Below are 14,827 nucleotides of genomic sequence, written 5' to 3' on the forward strand. Positions count from 1 at the left end.
CATGTGTGAAGGCTTCACTTCCGGTTACACTGACAAAAACAAAAGGCGATCAACACAAACAGGAGTCAGCTGTGGGATCACACTTAAAGTTTTAGCCGTCTGTGGAAAAAAAACAACAACAACCTTTTCAACAAGTTTTGCAAGTCGTGTTTTAGATCCATTTCTGTTACTTTTTACATATAAAACAATAAAATAATAATAAAACAAAAAAGCAAATAAAATGTAAAACTGGTTCAAATGACAGGAAATGAAAACATTACATTACACAACACAGAGCACAGGCCCAAAAACAACATAGAAGAGGCTTTAATAAAACCGTTTAATTGTAAAGTCGCTTTAACATTAAATACAGATGTTTTATTTCTGAGGTGAGCTTGAATGCTGTTCATGATGGTGACATGGTGAAGAGTCAAGTGAACGTGGCTGTGCCATAGTTGTAGGACATTGACTGAACCTTTGTTAACAGATTAAGAAGTTTTATTAATGTTTAGGGTTCTAGTAAGACATTTATTAGCATTAGAGATGTCTCACACAAGCCTAGGTGTTAATAAGCTTAATACGTTTTATTAACGTACTTGTTTTTAACAAGACGTTTCGATTCTTGTATACTTTTATTTATTTACAGTTCCTCTCTTGTCTGTTTGTTGTTGGGTGTGGAGCAACACATGACTGTATATGGGAACTGGACCTAGCGACTCCTCCCCATGGTGTTCCAAACAGGAAGTACCCGTTGGTTCCAAGAGCCTAAGAATTATATGGAGAAATAAGCAGTTATTATTCAGTCATTCTATTGGTCATAATAACCATTCTTGCTACGATACCCTTTTGTTTTTAACATGTTCCTTATAATCGTTAGTGCAAGTTATTCAAGTTATAAGCTGGCCAATCAGAGGCCTCAGTAAAGGTGTTCTCACGTAAAACGTTGAAAACATTTGATTGACAGATTCTTCTGAGCCCACTTTCCAGGGGAAAGTGTGTGGACTTCCAACAAGCTCATTCCTGATCAGAGAGAATGGTTTCCATAGAAACGTTGACTAAGACCTTCTTGTACCAACCACTGCTTACTGACGTCGACTGGCTCCAACATGGCGGCGTCTGTATCACAAAAAATGTTGACAGAATTGACTTCATTTGGTTGGAGCTGAAAGAAAAAAACAGTTTGTATGACTGACGTCTCACTCACTCAGTCCAGTTCTCGTTTTCCGTCAATGTACCTGACAAGAAAAACCGTTTAGACGGCATTTTTCAATCAGACCAGAGATCTGAGATAATCCCAAACAGACTAAAGTTCACGGAGTGATCAAAGGGAAGAAGCTGAGAGGAATGAACGGCCTTTGCAAGAGTCAATCTAAATGAGAATCAGAACACTGAGATCCGATCCTCCCGAGGGCCGGTTTTTGTTAACTGGTGATGCAGGGTTTGACCAGAGCAGCTTAGTCACTATGTTGATTTATTTTTTCAACAGTGGTTGAGCTCTTGAATGGGTTTATAGACTGTTCTAACTCAGCAGCTTCTCACCTGCAAACACCAATGATAAACAGTGCTAACAATGTTATGTCATAAACGTCATCCCTCAGGGAGGGGCCTTTAGAAAATCGCTGGGATTGCTCAACATGAAGCTGTATGTACAACCTGAAATCAGCATATTACACAAACCCACTCATCAATGTCTTTGGTGTAGGAAGCGTCAGAGTGGAGAGGCAGCGTGAAGTCACCCCCCCCCCCCTCTCCCGCTGGTGTGTATCTGCCCCAAAGCAAGCAGCTGCTTTCCTGCAGGGTCAAAAGTCTGCTATGGCAGATATGGGCTGAGAAGTCAACCCTGATAAGATTGTTCATGAAAGGTGATGGTGGAGAGGTGAGAAGGAAGAACTTTGGACTCACTTCCCTTACCGTTCACGTTGACTAGTGCTGCAGATCTCCAAACTGTCTCTGTTCTTCTCAAAAACCAAAACAAAGATGAAGGTTGATTTTGCACCTTTGGACGTGCCCCTACACAGGAGGGTGCAGACCGCCGCGGTCCTGCAGTGGGTCTTCTCCTTCCTTGGTCTGGGTAAGTACCAGGACTTCAGCGCAGGTTGAGTGACACATCCCAAGAGGTACAGCTTGAATGATCCTTTTGAGCTCATGCTGAAACATGTTTGTTCAGCTGATGTTCTTGAAGTGTACAAGTGGGAAGTCAAATATGTCCAAAATGTTAGCAGGAGAGTGTTTCACATGTTAAAGTTTGTCTGCTCATGAAGGAACTTTGCCATTGTTTCTGTTCACTTCTGAAGGATGTGTTGGAAAAGCTGTGAATGTCAAGCTGCCAGAACTTTCCATGAACGGTTTTTCACTACTTTTAGAAACAGTTGCAGTGGGTTTAGCTGCCAGCACCTCCATCACTTTAGGCTACATGCCGTTTTAGAGTCTTCTCTTTCCCACCTGTGTTAATCAAATCTCAAACGTGGACAGGAAGAATTGCCTTTGCAAATGTCACAGGAGAAGTTAGAATTTGATTATTCATCATTGCTGTAAAGGAAGCACATTTCCCAGGGACCCACACATGCATAACGTAACTTGACTAAATCCAAGCAACCTGTTTGCAGTTAGCCGGTGGCAGTTGTTCCCCCTGAGCTGCAGATGCCCCCCGCATGCTGCAGACCTCACTGCAGGTTTCTTCAAAGATGATTCTTCTAAATAGAACAATTCTTAAGATTTAACTTTTATACAGATTTTTCATAGTATTATTTTGAGATCTGATCACTCATTCATGAACTGTATGAAAAAATACATGTCCTAAGAGACAAATCTTGACTATAACGAGAGCTTTTAAAGCTCTCGCTATCGGACTCCGATCACCTTTTGATCTTTTCTTTTGATGATGTCATTTTAAGCCAAAAAAAACCCTGTGTCGTTTTCTAGGACATAGCTTCTGCAGAGCAGCAGGAGTTCATTAGTAATTCCCCTCTGAGTTGTGGGCGGGACTCTGTTGCTGAGAGCTTTCTGTTTACACTCTCCCGCTAGCTTACAGCCCCTCACGACTCCAACCTACTGTTAGAGATACAACTAAAAATACTGGAGTTATCCAGCCGTACAGTTCGGATCCAGATTCCAGCTCAGACTAGGAAAACAAAGACATGCATGGATCTAATTGTCTAGAAATGGATGCATCAGAATGGAGCAGAGCAGGAAGCTGGTGGCCCGTCCGGTGTAGTTAGCACTCTCGCCTCAGAGCAAGACGGTCCTGGTTCAAATCCTTTTGAGTGACATAAATAGGATCTTTTTCAAACATAATTTCTCATCTGCTCCTGATTCATAATGATTTGAATAGAGAAATACTCAGAAGCTTCAGTGTGTTTAGTTCTTACTTCAGGTTCCACCAGCCGATTCTTTCCTACTGACCTCTCAGATCTGCTGGTTTTGTGGATCACAAGTAAAAGTGGTTTAGGCCCCACACCAGAGTTATCTCTAATCTAGCAGCAGTAGACTACTTTTAAATCTATGATGTGATCCGTTCTACTTGTTCAGCAGAACAAGGTGAATGAGCTGTAGCTTTTGTCTTAATATCAGGCTGAATCTCACCTATAACTCTGTGACACCAGCTTGATCTTTGGTCTTTGTTCTTTTAACAAATAGGCTCTTATGTTCCTATCCATCTTTTCTCTTTGTTTCCAAGAGTAAAGACTTCTGTCTGTCATTATTGGACTGAAGGGCGTTTGTCAACATCCAGGAGTTTAGCAGCTCCAAGCAGGAGCAAAGAGTTTGATGGAGATTGATGGTTTGGTGATGGAACCTTGTAAAGCTGGGTTTTGTCTGGATAACTGTGGCATGAAGCAACGTTATGCTGATGACACTCAGCTCATCCTTTCTTTTCCTCTGGATGAGCTCAGTGTCAGCTCGTGTCTCTGTCTTTCTCTGACATCTCCTCATATATGAAATAAAAACATCGTCAGAACTTCTGGTTTCTCCTTTCAGTGCATCCGTTCAGCAAAACTTCCCCCTCACCTTGGGATCTTCAAAAATCATCTCCACAAAGTTCACTAAAATATTGGAGCCGTCACTGAAGACGTTCTGAGCTTCAAAGGAAGCATTTCTACCATTTTTCTTGTGTGTGTAGATTTTCTCCGACGACACTCAGAAAATCTGATCTTATCTCAGGGTTTGACTTGCACTTCTGTGCAGGTGCTTGTCATTTCTTGGCACTTCTTATGAGCATCCCAGCCTCTGCAGATAATCCAAAATGCAACTGCGTGCTTCGTTTTAATCAAACAAAGATCACTCATGTGATTCTGCTCTTCAAGTGTTTGCATGGACTTGTAACATCTTCAGATTTAAACCACAAAGCATCAAACTCCACAGCTCCTCTGTACCTGAACGCTGCTCAAGCCTTTATCCCTGCATGCACACAACACTCTGCCAATGAGCGACATCTAGTGGCTCCTGAACTACATGGCAAAAGATCAGAAGCTAAACTGTTCAGCTCCCTGATCCCTTAGTGGTGGAATGACCTTCTCATCTCAGGAGCCTCATATACAGTCATCTGCAAGAAAACGCAGAGAACTCAATCATTTTGCAACTTCTTTGGCACATGAAGAAAGAAACTCTTTTAGTCTGTGTTGAGACAGTTTTCTTACAGCACTTTGCTAAACTATGACCCTGACCTGTTTTTGTGTGTGCTTATTTTGTTCCTCATTTGTTGTTTGGTTTGTATTAAATTCTCTGCTAAGTTACTAAATCTACATGTAGCTTGCAGGGAAACTTTACGGGCTGAACCACAGGGACGTTTTTAGACTTTTTAGGATGACCAAAAGCAGCACCCTGATCTCTGATGCAGAATGGTTTGGAGATGTTCTGGGTTCCTGAAAACTGCTTAGACGGTTGACAACAACAGCAATCCTGTACTTTTTCTTTTGCTTCAATTAAATATTTGTTGTTTGATTTATAGTTTGAGTGCGAATGAGTTTATTTTTCTGAACTTTCTAAAGGTTTAACTGAGGTTTGCATCAACAATAACTAAAATAACAATTGATAGGTGACACCTATGACTCCATCAGCTCTCTGAGACATGTGGAGGCAAAAGCAGCGGTCTCCAGCCCTGCTCCTCCAGAGCTAACACCCAGCTTGTTTTCCAGTCAAAACTCTCCTTCTTGCTGCTGATAACCCGAATCAGATGAATTCTGGCATTCAGGCAGGACAGCTGCTCTCGAGGAGCAGGGCTGGAGACCACCGCTTTGGAGGCTGCATGAGAACATGTGGAGAAACTAGCACTTCCCACAGCTTGATGCTCTTCCATTATCTCCACTTTGAGCACCTTAGCACCAAGTCCTGAATGTTTTCAACAACCCTAAATGATGTCAAACCTACCAGAAATAAAGATTTTATTTAGCTATTATTTCAAAACTAGGAGTTTCTTCCAACACATCAACCGGAAATGACCAGACATATCCATTCATGTAGCGAGTGTTGTATTGAAGTGAATGTCTCTCCTCAGCACCCCTCTGCATCTCCCTGTTCATCTACCTGCTCTTCACCCGCTTCTGGCTGGTCAGCGTGCTGTACGCCACCTGGTGGTACATTGACTTTGACACTCCCGCACGTGGAGGCCGCAGGGTGCCCTTCTTATGTGGCCTCAGAGTTTGGAAGCACATGAGGGATTACTTCCCCATTAAGGTGAGAGAAAGAGATTCTGAAGCTGTTGTGCCTGTTTTCTGTCCAAACAAGTGGCTTCCTAAAGGAAACCTTCAAGTCTATGTGAGTTCCAGATGATTCATCCATCTTCTAAACGCGTTTTGTAGCTTTCGGGGTCACGGGACTGCCAAAGCCTATCCCGGCCACATGTGGGCAAAGGCATGGGACATTCCTGTGACATGTCGCCAGTCTGTCACAGGGCCACAATCACAAACCACACTCACACCTAGGGACAATTTAGAGAAACCATTTTACCTGTGGATCATGTTTTTGGATGGTGGGAAAAGAAAACCCACGCATGCACAGGGAGAACATGCAAACTCTACACAGAAAGGTCCCCCATTGGTGTTCTGGTTCAGGTCCCCCAGCTGGGACTTGAACCGGGGATCTTCTTGCTGTGCATAGGTCCAGATTAGTTGGCTAAAAATCGAACTACATCAATTCATTTGATCCAGTCACCCATCTCCAGCTTCTCACAATCAGAGGTACTCTATCTCTGCTCTTGGCAGCCAATGAGCTGCATTAAAGAACATTTCTACTTTTTTTTTTTTGTGGTTAAAATAGTCTCTTCTCAGGATCTGAACTCAAAACACGCCCACCACCAAAAACTTTTCTGAATGACTTTATGACACCTGATAAAAGCATCTTTATTATGGACATAACTGAATAGACAGAAGCAATTTACACTCAGGAAAACATTTCTTTCTTAGCTTTTCGTCAAATGTTAAACATCAGCCTGGGATTGATCTCTGTACCCTGACTGAAAATATTTGTTTGGCTTCTCCGGGTGACATGCGTCATCTTTAAAAGATGAAAAGTCCAGGATGAGGGCAAACAAGATGGTTAGAAGTAAAACTGTATGTTTTTGTGTCTGACAACACAAGTTTTGCATGAGCTGCCATTATGAGCTCTAAAGAGAAATACATTTTGATTTTTTTTATCTTTATGGCTCCTTTTGTGTGTTTTAAAGCATTAGACGGTAAAACGATAATAACAACTGTTAACAAATTTCTTCAAGTGGTTTTACAAAAGCAAAACCCAGAAAGGTCAAATCGCAGAATCTGCTGCCGGTTTTAGAGCGATTGATATTCTGCGTTTCAGTGATCTCACCACGTGCTGCTGCAGACAAGAAACATTTCAGAGTTCATGAAATCTGCAACACAAACGTTTCCACTGTAGCATCCCAGCTAGGAGCTGGCATCTCAGCACCAAGCCAGAAAAATCCATTTCACCCTGAAGAAGAAGGGAGGTTTATTTGTAAAGGTTAACTCTAGACTCAGATAAAGAAAAGTCATGTGTTAATTACTGGGGCTCCTCTCACAGTCTCCTGTGTCCCTCTTCTGGACGTTAGCAGGTAGTGTCTCACCATCACTCCTTTATTAGAGAAAGGGCTCTCTGTTTTAGCTCAAGCTTCAGTCCATCTTGTTCTGTTGCGTCTGTCTTGTTTCAATTCTTAAAATGATCGCATTGTTTTTACAAAGTGTAAAGCTTTCTCAGACAAGATCTCCCAGATTCATGGATAAACGGTGTGTCCTGGGGCAGACCTTGGACTGTGCTGATAAGACTGAGCGCAAAAACAAACATGTGTGTTCAATAACATGATGGCAGCAAAATATTTTCTGCACAAAGTGTAAATAAAAATGCATCCGAAAAGTAAAAAAGCTGAAATTGTAGAGAAAAAACAAGACTGGACCTTATTTTAACATTCATTCATTCATTCATTCATTCATTCCTGCATCCATCTTCTAAACCCGTTTAGTCTCTTTTCGGGGTCACAGAGCTGCCGGAGCCTATCCCGGACTCTTGTGGGCAAAGTATTTTAATCATGACTCTCTAAAATAATATGGCTTTTGTAAGTCTAAGTTCACTTTACTGACTGACAAACTAATTGGTCCAGAAAAGATGAAAAAGCAAAGAAGTGCTAAAATCATGCAACTAATACTCCCCTTTGTAATTTTGCACTTTTTCCAAGAATAAATTGCTCTACTGTCCTGACATGGCAGATTTATTGTCACAATTTACTTCTAAGTTCAGTAAAGATCTGAGCATCCTCTTTACAAACTTTAATGGTTAAATAATCCTTTCCCTGGAGTCTCTTCCAGCAGTAAATCACACCCTGCACCATCTGACTTTAAGCCACATGAAGCCTTTTACAAAGACTCCATGCATGCATGCAGAAGGAGAAGCAGTGAGCCTAATTAGCCTCGATGGCATGACCTTTCCCACAATGTCTATTCACAGCATCAGTGGCATGCTCAAAAACCCTCCTTAACCTATGCGTTTAAACATTTAGAGGATAAATATGCATGGAAACACATCTCTGTGCAAATGTGACTTAAAGCTCAAAGTGAGAGAAAAAGCTGGACACTCTGATGAAACAACATGGGAGTTTTTGTTGCAGGATGGTGACAGAAAAACCAATGAATGGGCAGGGAAATGTGCTCCCAAATTGTCAAAAAATAGAGGAAAATCACTACCTTTGGCCTTAAGCGGTGTTGATGCTCTTATTTAGGTTGACAAACAAAAAAATCTTGATCAAAAAACCCACATGATCTATTTTGAATGAGGAGAATGTCCCATTGATACAAATAAAGAAATAATAGGATTAGACATGACAACGGACGCAGATTCACGTTTTTTTAATAGAGGATTTAGTGAATTACATGTCCCTTTTTGAGGATTTGCAGGCTTAAATCAACAAAATCTCCTAAATTGAATTAAGATGTAACTAATATAATACCTTTCTGTACCAGTCCAAGAGGCCTGAAGATGTTGTCTGATGTCTCTCTGAGAATCTGTCAATCAAACACTGACAGATGTTTGATGTGAGATCACATGCCTTTATTGGGGCATCTGATTTGTCAGTTAATAACTTGAATAACTTGCAAAAAAGAACACAAATCATAAAAAAAATAGTATGATCAAAAACACAATAATAATAAAAGGCATCAGAGCAAGAATGGTTATTCGGACCAATGGAATGAATGAGTAACAGCTATTTACTTCTTTATAGAAGTCTGCGGGATTTTGGCTTCTTGAAATCAGCAGCTACTTCCTGTTTGGAACGCCAGGGGGGAGGGGTCACTCTGTCCAGCTATCTTATACACTCAATGGTCTGAGCATATGTCAAATAAGTAATTTTGCTTGACCTTTAGCCCACAAACTAAGTCACACAGTTCAAATGTTTCCTCTTTTTTTTTCTGCCTTTCTGATTGATCAGTGAATGTACGATGGCGTTCAGATACATCCGTGGGACGCTCAGTATCTGTTCTCTGAGGAGGGCACTCACAAATGCAGAGAAGAGGCAAGCAGGTTGAGAATGAACCAACGAAAGAACAAACTCAAGGAAATCCAAAATTAAGCTGAAACAGTGCAGGAACCAATCCAATCACCTGATGAAACCAAAATCACAAACCAAGACAAGACATGACAAAGGCCTCAAAAAAAAAAAAGGCAAAAATGTGACTTCCTGTTTGACGCAGATTTGAAAACAGACGGACTGGAGCCTGGTCTGTTCAGTTCAATATATCTGCTTCTGGACTCTTATAGACCAGCAGTTCAGGCCCCTCTGACTCCATGTCAAAACAGCTTCACAGCAAACACTCCCACAGTCTGGGTTCTTTTTTGGTTTGGTTGGCTATTCGCTGAGACCAATTATTATTATTTTCTATCATGTCAGAGATTGAAAGTGCGTATAAATGCTCAAAAGTTAATGAAGTTTTCATCTAAAACAGCAACCACTACAGAGTTGGGAGAGCAGCTGTCAAATCAATGCAGAAACTGCTGAGGGACCCAACAGCCAGCACCTTACTTTAGTCCCCATCCAAAAACCTATGTTAGCTGTCTAAATAAACACAAAGAATAAAATATAATAGAAGGATTTTATTTCAACGTTTCTAAAGTGCAGATTTCAAAATGTTAGCCTTAGACAGCAGCAGGTAAACGGGTGCTCAGGAGTTCCTGCTGGAACACCAAATTCCCTCTGTCACGCGCAACCTTAGCTCAGAAAAACCACAAATCCTCCAAAAAAAGGTCACAGGCTCGGTGCAAGTAAAGGCATGCTCCAGCTTTTATTGCAGTTCGTTTGCATCAGCAGGGCAGTGACCAGCACTTTATCGATTAACTGGCTGATGAAGTTGACGGACACCAGAGAGAAAAAGGCAAATGAAAGTGTCAGAATTCTTGCTGGGGTTTCCTTAAAGTTTGCTTCTTGTGTTGCCAGAATTCTGAAAATGTTCAATTTTTTTCGCTAAGAGTCACAGAGTGAAAGCTTGTCTAAACCTTCAGGGTAAACAAAGTATTTGCCTGCCTGGGTGTATATATGCTTTATCAGTAATTTTTGTGTCAGTTAAATAGTCAAAATCACATAGAAGATACACATTTATACACATTTCTTAGTAGAGTCCCGTGGTTCTAACTTGAATGTACCAAGTGTCAACGGTAGCAGCAAAGTGTATCTGCAGAAGCTGTTCGCTCATGGATCAGAGAAAATGCTGACTGCTGTCAGGCTGATTTGGTGTCCTTCCATTGGCTGGGGGGGGGGGGGGGGGGGGGGGTGTCATGCAGTCACACAATGTTGAAATGCAGCATTAAGGCACGTGTCTGGACTGCAGCTGACCGCATGGAGACAGAAAACTCAACTATCGATTACTTCATTTGGTCGTTGTGTCAAAGGAAACGGTCCTGAGGTTCTCGTGTTTCGAACTGAACTCCCGTTTAGAAAGCAGACCTTCAGCGCAGTAACGTTTTCTCACTCATTCTCAGGTCAATGAGTGTAAATGTCATACTTTGCAGAGTTTTGCCCCATAATGTACCAAGTTTGTTTCTGAGGCAAAGAGCATTTCGGTGGAAACTGATGTGTCTTCCTTCTTAATTTGTAAAGTTCAGTGTTTGCATCAAGACATCAATGAAAATAATTAAAAGGTTTCAGTTTTTTGTTTTTTTCGCTTGTTTTTTTGTGTATTTGGGATCTCCAAATTAGCTTCAAACAAGGTGGTTGCTGTTCTTTTCTGAGGTCCTGGTTAAAAAACAAAACAACCTAACACAATACAGTATGTTACTATGGAGACAACAAAATAATTCACAAAGTCAAAATAGAACATAAAGAACAGTCCCTGAAACTTGACTGGACGTTGGCAACATGAAAACACTAAGCTTCAGAGTTTGGAGTTAAAAATAAAGTTTTCGGTGTTTTTAATATTTTATTTATGCATTTTTCTCATGATGGAGGACACGTATAAAAAAACTTAAGCCTAAAATGAGATTTCTTAGTGTTTCTTTATTCAAACCATTGCAAAACAGAACATTATCAAAATCAACAAATGTAATTATCAAACCAAACCCAAGAGCGTGATCTGTTTTGGTGAATAAGAGAACATCTTCTGGTTAATGCATAGCTGTGACCCTTTTATGAGGGGACACTGTTTGATAGACAGTTTGGGACTGTGACTTTGTCAAGAATTGCCCCAGTGTAGGCAGACTAACTACTAATTTAAGAATCAGTTAAGGGACTTGCAAGAAAGAAGCCCATTTTTACCTGTAAAACCCTCATATTGTGCACTGAGACCAGTTTTAGGCCTCTTGTCTGTTTGTATCATGAAGGTCCTGAAACATCCAATAGTTTTTCTGAAGACGGTCGATCCAGCTGCTGCTCTCTATCTTCTCCTAGTTAGTGAAGACGGCTGATTTGGACCCAAAACACAACTACATCCTGGGCTTTCATCCTCACGGTGTGCTGGTGGCAGGAGCCTTCACCAACTTCTGCACCTACGCCACAGGCTTCCAGAAGTTGTTTCCGGGCCTCACCACCTACCTGCTCATGCTGCCGTTGTGGTTCAGAGCTCCTTTCTTCAGAGACTACGCCATGTGTGCAGGTGTGGAAACACTTTGAAGGGCATGCAACAAGAATTCCTTTTAAACAGTCTACACTTTTGAGGCTTGAGCTATGACTAAGAGCACACAAGTCACACAGAATATTTTATTCTATCCAAAAGTAGTTACATAATTAGAATCTCAATAAGAGAAAATGTGTGACTAACACAACACTATATTCTTTATAAGTCCTATACAAGTTTCATTAAGAGTTCTTCAGTCCTTGAACACTCATCCTTGAATGCACGTTTATCCCACAGTGTTCACACTGGATAAAACAAGAAGGGGCTTCTTATTCTTTTTCTTTTGCTACTATTCACATGCGTGTGTCCTCCCACTGTCGGCTTGGTGTAAAACGTCAAAGCAGTGTAAATTTGGCGACTCTTGTCCCAGGCTTTTTCTTTCACAGCTCTGTTCTAATAAATGAAAAACTTGGTGTCATCAAATTCCAATCGGGAACAAACTACAACTAATTATTTCTCTTCTACGATCAATTTTCAAACCGCTGGAACTTCTGTGAATAAAAAGAGACGCCATCCAGTCCCTGGTTGGATTAAAGTTCGACCTGGTTTAACTTTCAACGTGTGTTCATTGGTCACGCATTTTGTGAAGAGTCCAAAAATGTTTGTAGATACTTGTGTAGCTGTGCGTGAACGCAAAAATTTGGAACGCAGAAGTCCAAAAATTGCATTTATGTACGTTTATGCAGCTATTCCATTGGAAGATGTTGCTTGAACATGCGTTGCTGAGGGTGATGTGAGTGTAACTTGAGACATTGCACTTTATAGTAGATTAAGATTGGATTTCTGCTTCAAAAACAGTGAAAAAAAACTAAAAAGACAACTTTTGTTTCACTTTTACATGCGTTACAAAGTTAACTGATTCTTTTTTTTCCTTTCTTTCCTTACAATAATGGTTATTGTAGTCCCTTCCACCGAAAGACTTGTTTTCTTTTGGTTAACTTTAGCTTAATTTGACTTCTGTTGTTTATGACATACATAACTCCTGCAGCAGCTATTACCTGTGAGGTCTACAATATGAGTAAAGGAGGCAGAAGTCCTTCACTGTAGTTTATAATATATATATATATATATATATATATATATATATATATATATATATATATACTGATTTCGACTTTGCAGGACTGATTCCTTCAGACAAAGAAAGTGCGAGCTATCCTCTTCGCCAAAAACGTGGTGGGAACGCTGTCGTCATTGCGGTTGGTGGAGCTCCAGAAGCTCTTGATGCTCATCCTGGGACGTTCAACGTGCTTTTAGCTAATAAGAAAGGATTCATCAAAATGGCCATGGAGCATGGGTAAGAGGACGGAGCCTGAGGGCGATGACTGTGTTCTGCTCTTTCTGATTCTCAAAAGTTGTTCTGTTTGTTGAGACAACGCTGACATTCATTTCATGACAAGCTTCACAAACCTTCAGCTTGGCCTCTCAAAAGATGGATTTTATCGAAACTATTCGTGGAAAATTTGAGCATAGATTGCACAATCATTTCAAAGAATGGCATTCTCAATTACCATACTTTTTTTTTTTTTTTAAATGAAACCTCTTCCAGAGCTCATCTTGTACCTGTCTTCTCCTTTGGAGAGAATGAAGTTTATGATCAAGTTGAAAACCCGCGAGGAACCTGGCTCCGATGGATACAGGAACACCTGCAAAGGATCATGGGAATCTCCCTGCCACTGTTCCACGCGCGTGGAATTTTCCAGTACTCTTTTGGTCTTCTCCCCTACAGACGACCAATCACGACAGTGGGTATGTAGGAAGGTCGGCACGTCCACAAAACATGAAGGGCTTCCAAACAAAAGAAGCTCCAGAGCTGTGTCCACCTCATGAGTGCATACGGGTGAAAAATGGGTAAACCTGTATGGGGCATCGAGGAAATAAATATAAAGATCTTAGACCACTCGGTGAGCCCATATAGACAATGATTTTAGTTTCTATTGGCATGCTGTGGGTGACAGGAAACGCCCACTCAAGTGACCACTTCCAATTAAAAGTCAATGTAAACACGTTTTGGATTTCTGCATTCAATGTGAGATAGGCATGGGTAGCTACGCACATTTTTAAGACCGTTTTTGGGCTATACATATACCACCCATGCCCATGCTTATCTGCTATAGCTATCTCACATTGGTGGGGTCCATGTGACTAAGGCTTAAAGCGAAAAATGGCGTTTGTTTTTGTAATTAGTAGCAGTTGAGCAGTAATGACACACTAGGACACTCTAATTGGACAGTATCACTCATCAGTGCAGCAGATCATGGAGGTGAAAAGACTGAAACTCAGCGTTCTCTCCTTTTCTGCAGTTGGCCGGCCAATAAAGGTGGAGAAAAAACAGAAGCCCACACCTGAGGAACTTGATGCCCTCCATCAGCTGTACATGGATGAACTCAGCGAGTTGTTTGAGGAACACAAAGGCAACTTTGGCGTGGACAAGGACACACACCTGAACTTTGTGTAATCTGGAGTGACAGAAAATAAATGTATTTGTTAATATTTATTTGTAAAAGTTCTGCTATTGCAAGTTCAAATGTTTCTAGGCTCTTTGGGGCTTTTGACATCTCAGTTTGTGCTGCGAGAACTTTATAATCTGAATAAAATACAAATTAATTTTACAAGTAATTACTGTCAAACGGGTCTGTTTTATAATGCAGCTAGCAATAGAAAAAAAAATCCAAATATTAGCTGAAAATGAAAATTAAAAAACTCAAAATCCCTTGTTCACTGATTCTGTTTATTTTTCAATTATTTTTAAAGAGGACGAATTTTAACCAATTCGTCCTCTTTAACTATATTTTTTGTTTCTGAACTTCTGGAAATAGATAAGACAAACAAGCACACACATTTGGGAGGCTCCGCCCATTGATTTGAACATTTGAGATGCTGTGACTCTGTGATTTTTACGAAAACCTGTCAGATTTACTCAGCAAGCTGATGTCTCACTGACTTCCCAGCTTTATCAAAAGCTCTGACATAGAGCCTGCAGTGATCACGTTCTTCCAACATTTCGGAACTCTCCATCCCTCTGAAGGCATGAATGCCACCAGAATGCATCCATCCATCTGTCTATCCATCCATCCATCCATCTGGTACATTTTGCGGGGTGACTAGACTAAGGTGGGGTCCACCCTAAACAGGTTGCTAGTCTGCTGCAGGGTTCAGCTCAATGAATAAAGTTAAGCAATTAAAACCACAAGGAAATCATGACATTGACAACATATTTTCTGATGCGTTGCTTACTTGGTCTTAGTTGAGGTGTAGACTATTTT

General features: G+C 40.9%; 1 protein-coding gene across 1 annotated transcript; it reads left to right on the forward strand.

Moving 5' to 3' along the window:
• The first annotated feature begins 1,801 nt into the window (after positions 1 to 1,801).
• Positions 1,802 to 14,274, forward strand: mogat2 (monoacylglycerol O-acyltransferase 2). The gene is made up of 6 exons (XM_023962786.1): positions 1,802 to 2,050; positions 5,471 to 5,649; positions 11,336 to 11,540; positions 12,684 to 12,858; positions 13,111 to 13,310; positions 13,865 to 14,274. Exons 1-6 carry the CDS (start codon positions 1,957 to 1,959, stop codon positions 14,017 to 14,019), a joined length of 1,008 nt encoding a protein of 335 aa, XP_023818554.1. The 5' UTR covers positions 1,802 to 1,956; the 3' UTR covers positions 14,020 to 14,274.
• Positions 14,275 to 14,827: the final 553 nt, after the last annotated feature.

This window comes from Oryzias latipes, chromosome 14 (assembly GCF_002234675.1).
Source record: "Oryzias latipes chromosome 14, ASM223467v1".
Classification (NCBI taxonomy): Eukaryota; Metazoa; Chordata; class Actinopteri; order Beloniformes; family Adrianichthyidae; genus Oryzias; species Oryzias latipes.

What these genes read in the sequence shown, in the direction of transcription:
- mogat2 (XM_023962786.1), top strand. Translation starts at nt 1,957, where the DNA reads ATGAAGGTTGATTTTGCACCTTTGGACGTGCCCCTACACAGGAGGGTG. An exon ending in GGGATTACTTCCCCATTAAG is followed by an intron (nt 5,650 to 11,335) that starts GTGAGAGAAAGA and finishes ATCTTCTCCTAG; the next exon opens with TTAGTGAAGACGGCTGATTT. An exon ending in AGACTACGCCATGTGTGCAG is followed by an intron (nt 11,541 to 12,683) that starts GTGTGGAAACAC and finishes TCGACTTTGCAG; the next exon opens with GACTGATTCCTTCAGACAAA.